Source organism: Pygoscelis adeliae, unplaced genomic scaffold (genome assembly GCF_000699105.1).
Source record: "Pygoscelis adeliae isolate BGI_AS28 unplaced genomic scaffold, ASM69910v1 Scaffold1, whole genome shotgun sequence".
In the NCBI taxonomy this organism is placed as follows: Eukaryota; Metazoa; Chordata; class Aves; order Sphenisciformes; family Spheniscidae; genus Pygoscelis; species Pygoscelis adeliae.
In genome coordinates this window covers 2,208,276-2,222,961 of record NW_008824051.1, presented here as the reverse complement: position 1 = coordinate 2,222,961, position 14,686 = coordinate 2,208,276, and the positions used below count along the sequence as shown (strand labels likewise).

Genomic DNA, 14,686 nt, shown 5'->3' with positions numbered 1-14,686 from the left:
TCCTTAGTTTCTAAGACTAGTAACGTGTCGTGTTTTTCTCACCCGCAGGATATAAGTGCTATGTTAACGATGACGGATATCCACCCGGGAGACACCGTCTTGGAAACCGGCAGCGGGTCTGGTGCTATGAGCTTGTTTCTGTCAAGAGCAGGTGAGAACCTGGTTTTAGAAAATAGAGAAGCAGCGCGATTCCCTTATCATATATTGCCTTTCTTTTGACCAAATACTTATGGTCAATTCTTTAAAAGTTTTGCTGCAGTTCACATGTTCGTATATAGTTTGTTGACTTAAAGGAAAATTACACCTGTGCCAGAGCCAGTGCAGGGACTGCAAACTGTTTTGACTGTAGTTCAAGGGCCGTAGTACAAAGGGTTACTGAAGGCCCTGCAGAAAGCTGAGTTTCAGCCATCATTATTGTTGGCTTCGGCTTAACCATACTAGATTCTTTCTTCAATCTCTTGCCTCTCTCAGTTTCCTTTTCCTCAACTTGATGGACCACGTGAATAATCAGATTGCTGGGTACCAGAGAAAATGCTTATGTGGACACGCACTGTTATTTTTTCATGTTATAGCTAACCTGGTTTGATCTAGGTCTCAGTGCTCTAAAAGGTAGAGAGCCTTTGCACTCAGCAATGTGAGTGAGGGTGAAACCTCACCCCTAAGCTTCATCTCATCTGTAGGTATCCTGTTAGTGGACCACATTTCGGAGTAATTTGATTTATGGGCTCCGGATAGAACAACTTCTTTAAGGAAAGAAAAACCCAAACCAAAACCCCACAGTTGCTTGCTGTAACTGCTTTTGCAGACACCTGAACAATAAAGCACCAGTTGAATCTGGTTTTCAAATTGTTTCTTTTCTTTAATGTATTTCTGCTATTGCAGAATACTGCCCTTCTCTGCAGTGTTAAAGGACTTTTGAGCGTAAAGACGGGAACGTCATCATGGACCAGCTTGAACTGATACAGCGGAAAAGCGCGAGTTGCGTATCCTGAAGGCTTATGTTCAAAGCCAGGGTTTGTGGGCGACCCACCGTCAGAGTAACTGAATACCTGAGGGTGCCAGCAGTGGTTACTGAACCTGAGAAGCACCCCATATCCTGAGCTTCTGTGAAGCCTCAGCACTAATGTTTCTTTTTTACTATTTTCCAATGGGTGTTATAAAGCATTGTTATAGACTATGCTGCCTTTGTGGTTGTATCGTTCAACAGTTCAAGGCAGAAGACATTTCAGTACTCCCACTTAGAGCCAGCCAAGTATCTATGGGAGGTGACACTTCCTCTTGCACTCTTGTGAGGAGACAAACTGAACAAAAAGCTGCTCTTTTTGTTCAAGTCCATTAAGTAACGTTAGAACTGGAGGGCAGCGAATTAGCTTTCTCTTACTCTCCCACGTAGCAATGCTGTCCTTTGGCATGTGCTCCAGGATAACAATACAAGGCTTTTTAGAAGCAAGAGTTTTTCTGAGGAAGTTTAGTATTCAGCAAGTACGTTACCAGTGCCATCGATCCAACCCCGCTCTGGGATGCCAGGTCATACTGCTGAGGATAACATGAGGAATTAGGAATGGTTACACTCAGTGAATGGTACAAACTAGAGTGCCGAGATCCATCAGGAGCTTAAAATTGGCGAGGGCATGTAAGCAGCAGCAAAGGGAATCTGAAGGGTCCCATACTGAGATGAACAGAGCAGTTTGTTCTTCTTAGTCCTTTGTTTTAGCTGCAGTAATCTCCGCCTGGCAATACTAATTCAGTTGAAAACACTTTAATGATCAGCCGTTAAATGCTGCCCCAAGATCACTTGGCTGCCGGTGGTCTTGATATATGTTTGGCCCAGGTTTTGAGGTCAGCAGTTGCACCTCTGCTCCCTCTCCCTCTTTCTGCCTCCTACTGCTATTCCTTAGTTCCTTCCGATCATCTTTCTGCAATAAACTAGGGTTTTTTTTGTAGTTCCAGGATGGGATTTTGAAGATAGTGTGGGACTATCCTCAAAGCAGCCATTGCTGCGGTGGGAGCTAGAAGCTGACAAAACAGAAGATGAAAGTCAGCACTTCTGTTTCCAGAGATGCATTTGGAGAGAGGGAAAGTAAGAGTCATTAGCTTTTCCCATCTTCCCCTACAGGCGGACCCTAAATCCAAAGAAAGAGATTGAATACCGGATGTTGGCTGAGGCAAAAGTTAGCTTTTGCTAAATACAGCAAATTATGTTCTGCCTTGGGTATTCAGTCCACTGCGGCCATTTCATACAAACACGCCTGGACTTACCGAGTATTCCTCTCCTTTTTCAGTCTTGTCCAATAGGTTCCTTCCGATCACTTTAATTTAGCTGTAACCGTGCCAAGTCAGCAAAATCCTTGGCATCACCAGACTGTTAACCCTATCCATGGGAAGAAAGCAGTCCTTGTGCGCCAGTTCAGTTCTATCTTGAGGAGAGGGAAAAAGGTAGGAGATTGTATTGTTGTTTTCAAGTTTATTGAACTTAAAGCAGCACCAAATAGGGACGGTGTTAGTCACAGCTTAACACAATTTGGCGCTGACCCAGAAATAAATAGATTTGATTTGTTTTTTCCTAATGGTGGCTGATTTTGCCGCCATTTAATATGGTGATACCTAACAAGAAAAAATAGCTGCTACACAGGTAAATGCTGGAATTTAAATCTAGTGGGCACATTACCAAGGTCCATGGAAGTATTTAATTTCCCAAATTCTCATTGATTTAACGGAATTCGTTCATCTCCTCTCTTTGTGTTACTCTCAGTTTATGTTTTATTTTCCGTTCCTTCTTTAATCTTTCCCAGAAAATACTGACACGCAACAGGACAAAGTTAAGACTGTGTTAAGAATGTGGCATTTGCCATGACTTTAAGATCTTTGAGAACTGGAAAACATGATGTATGCAAACATACTGCAGCTTCACAATAATGAAGAGTTTTGCCTAGCTATTTTAACTAGTTGTCCTTATTTTTCCAGAAATCAGTTTCAAAATGTAGGAAACTTTTGGAGTGAGCAGAGGAAGGAATAAGACTGACTCCAATACAAACAATTTCATTCTTCTAGTGGTTCCAAACTGATAATCTTGAGTAATAAGGAGTTGATGCTGCGATTCTACAACTGCTTAAGGTGATCAAAGGCGACACTGCTGAAACCCTCCCTCCTTACGTGTTGGCTCTGGCCCCGGTCTGATCCAGGGTGAGCTAGATCAGGGAGAGACTGTCGGGAAACCCACCCCTCTCTTGTTCAGTTTTCTGAATGGATTCACAGTGGGATCAAATAGGTGAGGGAAGGAGCCTGGTGACTCCAACCTACAATGGCTTAAGAAGTCACAGAACCCCACCCGCTGAGCTGCTGATTGCTGAAAGCTGCCTTGGCCCATTAAGATAGTAAGGAGAAGCTAATGGCGTGATAGGTGTGAGAAATTAGAGTAATACAAGCATAGAATAAGACAGCAATGCCACCTGCGTGTCTGCCTGGGTATCCTGGTAACACTTCCTTTATGAAGAATATTGTGTATTGGACTCATGGCATATTTCAGGATAGTAAATTTATACTTCAGTAATAAAATAATTTATTACAGTTACAAACAGTAACAGGAAAATAACACAAGCCTGCGTAAATCAAAAAGTACGCTCGAAGACTTGTCTATGGGGCTGAGATCAGTGGGGTTTTCTTAGCCCTTCCCCAACCCTAAGAAGGGACACCTTGGGAACAGTTTGTACTACTGTAACTATGCTTTGGTCCATCTGTGGATTGGTGGACTTTGGTCTGTGAAAGAACTAACCCAGCACTTTATCTGCATATATTTGTTTTAAATGTGAAGAAAAAATAAACTGTAATTGATCATTTCATGTGTGATGATTTCCTAAAGTGAAGTTGAGATTTAAAGGTGTGCTTCTGTTACTTACTGTGCTACTTTTTTCTAAATTCTTTATTACAGGAGGGGATCGGGGGAAGTAGTAAGTCTGGTATCTTTTGTCTGTTTTCAGTTGGGCCCAAAGGGCGTGTTATAAGTTATGAAATCAGAGATGATCATCATAATTTAGCTAAGAAGAATTACAGGCACTGGCGTGCTGCATGGGAAATAGGACATATGGAAGAGTGGCCAGATAACGTGGATTTCATTCTTCAAGACATTTCAACAGCTGCTGCGGATATGAAATCTGTAACGCTTGATGCAGTAAGTCTAAAAAATCCCCACATTTGACATTTATCTTTTCTGCCTAAATTAAAACCTCTAGTGCTCACACTGACAATGGGATTACCATATCTAGTTTAACATGAGAAAAAACAATCGGATCTTTATCGGTGAGAGAAACATTGTGATTTTTTTTTTTTGTCAGATTACAGGTATTTTCAAGGTTTCAGGTACAGGTTCCCAAATGAAAGAGCGATAATGGCTGTAGCATAGAAATATTACAATTAATCATTGCTGTCTCGTAAGCAAAGACAAACTTACTTTCTTCTCTTTTGGAGAAGCGCGTATTTTTGTATCTAAGGCATCTATTTCAAACATTAAGAAGAATACATAAGCTTATGGAAAATATAAATATGGAAACACTTTGCTATCAGCTATATAGAACACACAATGTAACTAAGGCCTAAGTTAAAGTTACAGTAAAGAATGCTCTTGCTTGCTCTCCTGTCCTGCTTTTTATATCCAGATTTTGTAAAGGGAGACGTGCTGGGGAAAACAGCTAGATGTTAACCACTCTTCTGTGTAAAGCAGACAAACCACGTACATTAACGCTTTAAACAAATGACAATTGTGTTAAATGGTTTGAGGAAAGAAATGAAATACATAGCATAAAACCAGCATTTTTTTAAACTTGAAAAGTAACATCTACAGGAAGGATCAGGTGTTGCATATCCTATTGTTTTACAGGTCGAATAGTTTTCGAGCAGAAGATGGATAAATTGCCAAAGACAGAAGTTTTCTAAATCCTGAAACAGAGAGCAAGTTAAACATTGAGACTGTAGTGTGATCTTTACCTAATAAAGATGCACTTGAACATATTTTTTTTTTTTACATTTGAAAACTCTGTATCCAAAGGTGCTAGTAAATGTAGTCTTCCAAAAATTGTTACTAATGTCAGCATTATGGAAATTAATTAGTAGGAGGTTTAACGTTAACACAGGATACTGTGTTGGTGAAACGCTACTTGCTGTTTTAATAGAAATTCAGTTGGAAGTAGCAAGGACTTTGTTTTGTAAGTGTGTGGACCTCAGGTTTCTCTAAGGTTTTGAGAGGCAGTAATAAAACTGGTTTGTGATTACACACTGCTGTGTATGCATTCATTTTCCATAGATAAACATTGGTTTTTCAAGCATTGTTGTTACAGAAAAAAATTGATAGATATATTAATACTTACTGGGAAAACATATGTATCTTTCTCTTGCAGATAGTTCTGGATATGCTTAACCCTCAGTCTGCTCTGCCTGTTGTACACCCAAGTCTGAAACAGGGTGGTGTGTGCGCTGTGTATTTAGCAAAGTAAGTATTTACTTCTGACTCTTACGCATTTATTCAGGCATCACCTAGCATTGTTACAAAACCAAACATCTTTTCATTAATGCTGGATGTATATTTTAAATATTTAACGAAATTCCCCCCCCCCCAATGTAATTTTTTTTAGGGAGTTGCACTCAGTATAAATTACACTTGGCTGAATCCTTTGGCTTTCACTTTGGGAACGCTCTCATGGTCAGTGGAAGTTTTCACTTAATGACATCCTGAAAATAACTGTTTGGTTTTCCAACTCAGTAGTAGTGTTGCTAGCTCCTTTGCCCTAAAATTGAAGGACTCGTGTAACCTCAAAGGTAAAGAATGCGACAAAGGCAGTAGAATTGAGACTAGCAGTGTATGATTTGAGTTTTTGCAATACTACTTTATCCTTTGCATTTCTTTAAAAGCATCACACAGGTTATTGACCTTTTAGACAGAATACGGACCTGCAAGCTCCCTTTTTTGTGCGAAAGGATCATTGAGGTAACTCATAGAAATTGGTTGGTACTCCCTGCTAAAATCAAGAATTGCAAATCAAGCCAAATGGTGGAAACTCAAGAAAATATTGAAGAACCACCTCAAAAGGAATATGAAGAAATCCACATTCGGGATCAAGTGGTTCTTAAAGAAAGTGAATACAATGGTAAGAACATCATTGCTGATGAGAGATCCTGTTACTGCAATTTGATAATCCAAGGATATAATGAAGGCAAAGTTTGTAGGAAGAGGCAGTATTTTTTTTCTTAGGTCAGCTGACATTGTTGTCAAGACTAGACAAGCTTCTGGACAGCCTAGACCTTGTCAGGTTTGAAAAAGGATAGACTAACCGTTATTTAAATTTAAGTATCTTACTAAAAATCTAGACTAAGTAGAAAATAAACTGCAATCTGCAAATAGAGAATGACTGCCCTTCTACTGCTGTTTACAATTTTTTTTTTTTTTTTTTTAAATAAAATTCAGTCCTCTATGCTCGTCCTGTGCTGCTTTAGAGGACCCTGGTGGGCTTAAGGATTCCACAGAAGAAACATTACCAGTGTGGTCTGTTTTGTAATCCTGCTGTTCTGGCAAATCCCAAAAAGATGCCTTATACTAGTATAGATTTGCAAAGTCCATAGTAGAACAAAGAGGTCTGAATGTACTGATAGGTGACAACAAAGCACTTTAACAGAAGCAAAAAGAAAACAGAAATATGTCAAGGAAAAATAATCCATGCACATCGGCAACTGTAGTAATGCGGTTATGTTTTAAACTTGTTGGAAAGAATTAAAAAAATCTACTTCTCACAGAATCACTTTCTGATGACGCTGAAACATACTGCTCGGTGCCTTACGTTGCTAGACCATCTTACTCGCAGGATGCTCATTCAGGTGAGACGCTTGGAAAATGTGGGGTTTTTTTCATCTTAAAAGTTTAGTGGTATTTTATTTCCAAAAATACTGTTTTTTTTGTACTAGTATTTGACATGTTACTATATCATGAAATCATAAAACCTATAGTAATAAACTAATCATTGTATATTGAAATACTGAAGTAGTAACTTGTTTTGTTTTTTAATTAGCATTCCTTACCAAGCTGAGAAAGTTTCGTCCGCTGTTTTCTTGATGCTGCTGAGACCGTAGCTGCTAATTTGAATGTTGTATCAGAATAAAATAAAATGTTACAAAGTAGCTGCTACATTTTACACGTTGTGTAACTTAAGTAATGACTGCTTTGATTTCTACCACATATAAAAGTTTGAAATCCCACCTACTATTTAAAGGGAAGGGTTTTAACAGAATCATCAGGTGTGGTATTGCTATGGAACAGCGATTGTTCCACAAAGCAAGGTATCTGTTTCTGTCTCATCGGGTGTGTTTCATTCTTCATTGCTTGTAAACCAATCCATGGATTTGTCTTGGTTCAAGGTGCTACCTCGTCTCCTTTTGCTGGACAGGCTCTGACAGTCTACCAGAAATAAGGAGAAAAAAAACTTAGTAAGAAAATAACGGATCAAAGTCTGCCCTTTGAAATGCAAATGGCTTCTGACTTCACTGGCTGCCAACTGGTGGCTATCAGTTTCTTTACAAACAATGTTCTTACAGTTGTGCTTTAAGAGAAATTGAAATGCACTGAATTTGTTCTCCCGATAAAGCTGTGCTAATTTCAAGAAAAAGACCAGCTGTTGACACGTATAGCTTTGGATCACTTCCACCAGCCGTGCTGAAAGTTGCCTGGTCACTTGTGAACTTTCTGTAAAACATTCTCAAATGGTCAAAATAAACACAATATTTTCTGACCTTTGTCAGATATGAAAAGCAAGATCTCTCAAGTAAAAACACATTTAAAATTAAGTCTTAGGGTCTCACGTAAGTCTCCACATAAGCACGTGGTGTGTTTAACACATTATATTTATTAAATGACACGTTGTAGCCACCTGACTTGTTCTGTATCTCAAGGAAGATTGAAATGCCAAATTTTTCAAAGTTGAGGGATCCCTTGAGAATCACAGTTGTACTGAAGCTGTCAAAAGCAATAACACAATCCTACTATAATTGTGAAAATGTGGATATTAGTGAGAACATATGCAAATAAGAAATAGAGCTATAAATAACTGTAACCCTGGATTAAATAAGTATACTAAGAACTCCGCAGTGGTTAAGCACATGAAAGTATCTTTGCAGAACTGAGGCCTTATACAGTTCCCCCAGGAAGTTCACATCTCACGTGTGTTCCACTCAATAATAAATTAAACAACGAGCATTTGCCCCATAACTGCTGTATGTAGTGGAGGCTTCTCATGCAAAGGCTCAGGACACTATTTTGAGCGGATTAATGTGCAAAGATTCAAGTACGTAAAACAATTTTCACAATAAACTCCTGTATTGCTTTCTACTCGTACCCCAATCTTAAAAGGAAATCTTGTATACGCTCTGTCAACAATTGAGACGCACTTGAAGGAAAATGTGAATTGTGATTTAACGTATGTCCAAACTGATGACAGCAACTGAGCAGCCTGCCCTTTCTAAAAACGGTGCTCTCAACAAGAGCACTTGAACTCGCGTAACGCACACTCTACAAGTTAAAAAGTCACATGACTTTGGTCATGTGGTATTTTTACTGTTTCTTCTAGCCAATCCTAAGCATTTAAAATAGGATTCTCAATTTAATTTATAATGCAAGAATACTAATAAATGCCTAAATAGCCTGGAACGCAACCCAAAATCTACCGCAATAGATGAAGGTAATTTGAAGAGACTCAGAATATAAAGCAGTTGGTACTTCCAGGAAGTCAAGAGGCAAGATGTGAAAATGAAACCAGGGCAGTTCTGCCAAGGTAACTGCATTTGTAATGGGGACTTCTGCTAACGCAGAGAGATCGCGTCTGAGGCAAATACGGCCTCAGTTGCCTAAACTAATGGAAAATTATTTGCAATACTAAACCATACCTTGGCCATAATAAAAAGGAGAGTCAACGAGCATTTTTGCAGCCGGAAAGGTGTTCTTTGAATTCTGGGATGAACGTAACTCCATCATCTCCATAGTTCCAGTAGATGAGGAGGAAGATGATGATAATCCTAGTCGTACAAATCTTCCTTTCTTACCACAAAGCAAGCAGTCTGCAGGAGTAGCGCTAGGTCCTCGGGGCAGCTGTACTTCATCATCGTAGTTTCTCACAGCTCCGCTGTGGTGCATAGAACGTTCTCGCTGCCATACGTAATGTGTTGGAGCAATAGCCATCACCTATCAGAACAGCCGTTACATCAGAAACCGTAAAAATAATGGGAAAACATACAGCTGAAAACAAGGGATCCAGTTAATGTATGGCAGAGAAGTAATACTATGCAGCTGAAAGGGGTATCATCTACCTGCTTCTGTCTCACTAGAAAGTTTGCTACCTTAAGCACGAGTAAGTGAACCAGTTATGAACCAGATGTGGAAACACAACAGTTTACAGCCTTGTATATTCATGTGAATCATCACAAATACCAGCTTATGCTTTGTACGCTGGACTGAAGAGGGTGTCTTTTACTAACTACTAAACATAAACTCGATGGATCTTCTGGTTCACAACATGGCTGAACTAATGGCCGTTGGAAGCTGGGAGGGTATGCTGGGAAAAGCATCCTACGCTTGCCTTGTTCCTTGTACTTTTCCCATAAATGTCTAATCCCATCCCCAGAGATGGGATTCTAGAGTAAATGAGATTTTCTTTTCCACCAGCTGTAGTAAACATTATGTTCTTAGAACGTGACAGGGCTTTTCCAGACAGATACATTCCACCTGAAAAGTGAGGAATGTCTTTTTTTCCCCTCCTAATACGTTTGACGAATGTAGGCTGTAACACTGCATTAATAGTAGAGAATGTTAAAAGTGTGTCCTTCTGAGTTTTTTTTAAATGCAGTGAAATCCCCTTACCTTAAAAAGTCAATTGAAGTTGTGTTATTCATTTTGAAGGGATTAAAATTTCACCTGAGGTGCTGGGATTTTTATTTGAAGGTTTTACTTGCGTATAGACTTACCATTTGTAAAGCAAACAGACACACACAAAATTATTTCTAAAGTGAATGAAGTGAAACAACCGATGGCAAATTTTAAATAAAAATATTTGCATAAAGCAGAAAGATTCTAGTCAATAAAAACTTCACTTTTAACAGTAGTGCAATGTAAAATATTCTAGTTTACCTTAAAATTACAGTTTCAAAGAATGTATGTTAAATGCAGAAGAAAAAAACAATCATGGAGGATAAGTGGACCGTTACATTTAACTGCATCTTTTCTTTCCCAAGGCTTGTCTACGCACTTTAGGGAAGGAGTTATTTGTGTAGAGCTAGATTGGTAGCTGGTATTAATTGTTGTCGTTTCAGCATCTACAATATTAAAACCCTCCCTACCTCTTCACAGCAGCGCCTGCTTACAACAGCCCTGTAGTCAATTCTACTCCATAGTTGGTCTCTTAACTTCAAGAAATCAGGGAAGAGTTTTCTCCAGGCCTTTCCCAAAGCCCATGGGAAAATGTCATACTTTGATTCTTCATCGTCTTCTTCAACTGTATTTGCCAGATACCTTCAAACATATATATGTTTGTGTCTGTAAATGTTATTCAATCTTAAATCACTGCGTTAGTACGATTTCTAATATTAAAAGACATAACATTGAAGTAGTTCTTTTTCCTAACTGTGAGAAAAACTGCTAACAAAATACAGCCTTCTCTCAGGAGCACAGTATTTTCTTAATCAAAAAGTTCCATGTGTATCCTTTGGGTAAATAAAAACTGAAGCTATTATAAAAATTGCTTTACCCTAAAGTCTCCTAAATGGGCAGATATGCAAGAGCTAAGATATCCTGACAGACTTCTCCGAATTGACAAGATATCCTTGCACTAAAATGAACAGTTTCTGACTGATTCTCTAAGTGAAGCTTAAAACTGTCTTACCAAATTTTAAACTTCACATTTTCTACTTCATGGATCTTAGCTATTCTTGGAATATTACGCTGCTCACATTAAATTAGCAGCCAACAACTAAATACAGGTCTACCTTCATGTAAAAATGAAAACCTTAAATGACTAACGTCTGTATTTCTCCCTTCCTTCACTATGTGCTACTTTTGGTTCTGGGTCGTCTTCTCGGACAACAGGAAAGTATTTACTTCCTCTGGACCCACCTTATACTAAACTCCTGTAAATCATACCTGAAAGAGTTACGACTTTTAGTCTCCCCCCCACTTTTCTCACTTGCTCCTAAGCCCAATATTCCTTCTAGTCCCAGCCTCACCAGACCCTTTGTCCCTTTCTAATCCTCTCGCTCTGCTGGCCTGGCTTTTCTGCCTTCGGTGGAGTCAGACGGCTTCCTCCTCCATGCTCAGTGGATGCTACCCAGAGTACCATTTACAGCAGAAGAAACAGCCGTCTTTCTCCCCGCACTAGTGTGCAAATCAGAGCACCTGAGAAGCGCTATTACAGAAAAAGATTACCTGAGCAGCGTAACACTATGAAAGAAAATGCTGAATCACTCTGTAGGTATAGCCAAATATGGAGAGATTATACAGGTTTGGTACAGACAGATTACTGATTACACCTCTGTTTCAAAGTACAGAAATTTTAGAACTGTTCAAAAAAGTTCGCAGAAATTCTCTAGCAACATTTTTACAGTTGACTTAAATCACGTTGACTAAAACTTTAACCAAAAGTTACTCCCAAGGTGCGTATCATGATGAAACATTTCAGTACAAATGACTTAAAGGCTGGCAAAGATACAAAATAGGGTGTTGTAACAGGCAGTGTGAGCCATGTATATGTTGCCACATATTGTCCTGCGTATATTTCTTGCAGTGCTTAAAAAAACTCACAGATTTACAGTTTGGTAGGCAGAGTGCCATCCTGGGTATCACAACACCAACACAAATGTCCCCTCACTGCCACTCGAGCTTGTTCCACACAGGTGGTCATCAGAGGAAGGATGTTGCATTTGCACTATTTATATACAGTACGTAGATTCCGTTTCTATACTTCATATAGAACCCAAACAACTACACACTCATTAAAGAAGTCTCATTGTATATCATAATTATCAGTGGCATAAACAAAGAAATAAAATAATGCGAAGTTTATCCTAATAAAACCAGATAATTTAAAAGTACTTACAGAGCGACAAAGAAATTGATTCTGGTATGCTCATTTATTGTGAAGTTAGCCCTCTTGAAATAAACGAAAGTCATTGCCAAGAGATACTGTTTTAAAATGTAAAATGTTACATTCATTATTAAGTATCAATATATTATTTCAGTACATCATTTCCCAAAATGCTTCGCACATTTATCTTGCACCAAGATATTTTGGTCAGTTTTATCAATGAGAAAAGCATAAATGGAGTTTCTTGAAGGTTCCATATGAACACATTAGAAAAAAATTACAGTGTATTTGCATTAGAGTATCAAGTGATTAAGAGCAGATTTTTCACTCAATATATGTTCTATTAACTAAGAGGGAAATACACTTGCCTTGTCTGCAATTTTACAGCAACAGTCCATCCAAAGGAAGTCTTGGATTAGATCATCATCTGCAACAAAAGAAAATTGTAGCATTTCAAACACCAAAATTGTTTTTGTTAGAAAGCATTTGTAAATAAATAACAGATGGGCCTTTTATTAAACCAAATTAAAAGAAAGAAGCTAAACCCAGCAGTAGAGAACAGAGAAACTGAGGGGAGAAAGAGATATGAAAAAACTTAAGCGACAAAAGACGACAAACTACCAGAAAGGCAAGGTGGAAAATCTAGTGACTGCATTTCATTCATTCTCACTAGTAGCAAGTGAAGGTGAAAAATCACCAGTATTTTTTCTATTTATATAACTTCTTCCTGCATTAAGTGGCTCCATCTAATAGCGTACTGTTATTTCCCATGAACCATAGACCGTTGAGATCTCTGCACCTTGATTACCTGACAGCCTTTGTGAGGCAATATTTGTTTAATTATTTGTGGTCAGTGCATTGCTGTCTGTGAAAACGTACTACAATAGGATTACCGCAAACTCTCTCTGATTCACTCCTGTACTCAAGGTTCAAATAAAAACCCAAGTGTAGTCTTCCACTATTACTTAATGTCTTCACTAAATTAAATAAATACAAAGCTTTATGTGAAAGAGAGACAGATGCAAGAGATGCTGCAACTCAGATTTTGTTCCCATTCCACTTCTCCCCCTAAATGTTTATTCCGACAATAAATAACATGTTTATAAGACTGGGAGTCCAGCCTTTCTTAAGCCTTGTGTAAAACAAGATGTACGTTGTTTTACATGTATTTGTTGAAATATAAGAGAAAATAGAAAGGAAAGGGAAATGATTATAAAAGGAAGTATCACACCACCTTGGTTTCATTTGTAATTTAAAAAGATACTTTTCATCAGTTTGGTAGCACTTTTTGTATCTTTAACTTAAGCGTTAAATGTTTATACACTAACATATTACAACAAAATACGTTTAGACAAAGACACGGCCATTGGTATCTATATAAAAAGCACTCCCAAAATTACTGAGTTTAGAAAACATAGTTGCTTAATAGTTTTCTACTGTTCAGTCAATACATTGATATCTGTCATTATTAACCTACCAAATAATTTAAAGAAAGCTGTCATTTCCTGACGCTGAATAACTAGACGTGGTCCCTTTGGACATTTATATTTATGACTAAGAACCTTTTTTTCACAATTATTTTCTTCATGGTCTTTAAAAGTAGGCCGCTTTAGTCTAATAAGTTTTTTTTTCTGATGTGATCTGGATGCACTCGATTTTACATGAACAGTGACAGTGGGAGGTGTCTGACACACCAGATTGTGTCTCATTTTAGTAAGTAAAGGTTCCTGTTAAAAAAGAAGAAGTAGTTAACTACAAAAATAGTCAGCTTGAGCAATAGTTCTCTACATTTCTTTTGTTCAAATGAAGCATTTTCAGTAGAGCTTGTATGTCAGGTGATACAAAAATTAGTTGTATCAGTACTAATTATCTAAGTCTTGTGCCCTAAGCCAACTACGTAGATTTCTTTAATTTAGCTCTAATTTGATAAAGCTCTTTTTCAGTGGAAGGAGCCTTCAATCTTTCTTTTTCCAGTCAAAATTTTGAAAAATGGAAAAAAATCCTTTCCAGAAAAAGTTGCTGTTTGTCAGATCCTCATAGCTCTACACACTTACTTAGATCTACTAAAAAATCTCCATTCCTGCCCTGCAATTTGCGACTGTGCATTAATTCTTTAATGTTCTTTCAAAAATACAACAGAACCGTAATTAAGCCATGTAACATTGAAGTCTTGAGCTCCTTTACTTTTTGTAACATTCGGTTACAGCCATCGGGAATAAAAACCTATCCCTCAAGTAGGACGTACCCTGAAGGCATAACAAGGAAACATACCTGAGGTGTTTGTAACTAAAAACCAAGAAGATACCAAATGGAGTGTGAGGAAAGGTATTTTTAGGCAGGAGCAAACGCGTTCGCTCCTTCAGTAGGTCCCTCCACAGAGCATAGGGCTGCCTGGGGCCAGCTCACAGCAGCCTACCTGGCTCTCCAGCTCCTAGTTAGCTGCCGCGTTAAAAAAACCAAACCAAACCAAACCCCACAAACCCAAAAGCTACGTGTGGACGTGACTAGGCTCTTTCGCTCCCCAGCAGGTAGGTCTGCGGCCCGGGCCGGCCCCTCCCCCCGCTCTCCTCAGCGGCCTTTCC

The 14,686-nt window shown here is 38.5% G+C and overlaps 2 protein-coding genes across 2 annotated transcripts in view; one reads left to right on the top strand and one right to left on the bottom strand.

Moving 5' to 3' along the window:
* TRMT61B (tRNA methyltransferase 61 homolog B (S. cerevisiae)) overlaps positions 1 to 7,161 on the top strand; it is a 10,278-nt gene extending 3,117 nt beyond the window's left edge. The window contains exons 2-7 of the mRNA XM_009333683.1: positions 8 to 151; positions 3,978 to 4,168; positions 5,391 to 5,482; positions 5,902 to 6,137; positions 6,781 to 6,861; positions 7,053 to 7,161. Of these exons, the coding sequence (XP_009331958.1) occupies positions 8 to 151; positions 3,978 to 4,168; positions 5,391 to 5,482; positions 5,902 to 6,137; positions 6,781 to 6,861; positions 7,053 to 7,096 (788 nt within the window). The 3' untranslated portion in view covers positions 7,097 to 7,161. The remainder of the gene's footprint in view (positions 1 to 7; positions 152 to 3,977; positions 4,169 to 5,390; positions 5,483 to 5,901; positions 6,138 to 6,780; positions 6,862 to 7,052) is intronic.
* Positions 7,162 to 7,237: 76 nt separating this feature from the next.
* Positions 7,238 to 13,813, bottom strand: SPDYA (speedy/RINGO cell cycle regulator family member A). Its single transcript, XM_009333621.1, has 6 exons — positions 13,582 to 13,813; positions 12,473 to 12,531; positions 12,117 to 12,202; positions 10,366 to 10,537; positions 8,920 to 9,214; positions 7,238 to 7,438 (listed from the first exon to the last, which is right to left on the bottom strand). The coding sequence occupies exons 1-6, from the start codon at positions 13,811 to 13,813 to the stop codon at positions 7,350 to 7,352; spliced, it is 933 nt and encodes a 310-aa protein (XP_009331896.1). The 3' UTR covers positions 7,238 to 7,349.
* Positions 13,814 to 14,686: the final 873 nt, after the last annotated feature.

What these genes read in the sequence shown, in the direction of transcription:
- SPDYA (XM_009333621.1), bottom strand. Translation starts at nt 13,813, where the DNA reads ATGAGACACAATCTGGTGTGTCAGACACCTCCCACTGTCACTGTTCAT. An exon ending in GCTGTAAAATTGCAGACAAG is followed by an intron (nt 12,203 to 12,472) that starts GCAAGTGTATTT and finishes ATTTTAAAACAG; the next exon opens with TATCTCTTGGCAATGACTTT. An exon ending in GCAGGCGCTGCTGTGAAGAG is followed by an intron (nt 9,215 to 10,365) that starts GTAGGGAGGGTT and finishes CTGTTCTGATAG; the next exon opens with GTGATGGCTATTGCTCCAAC.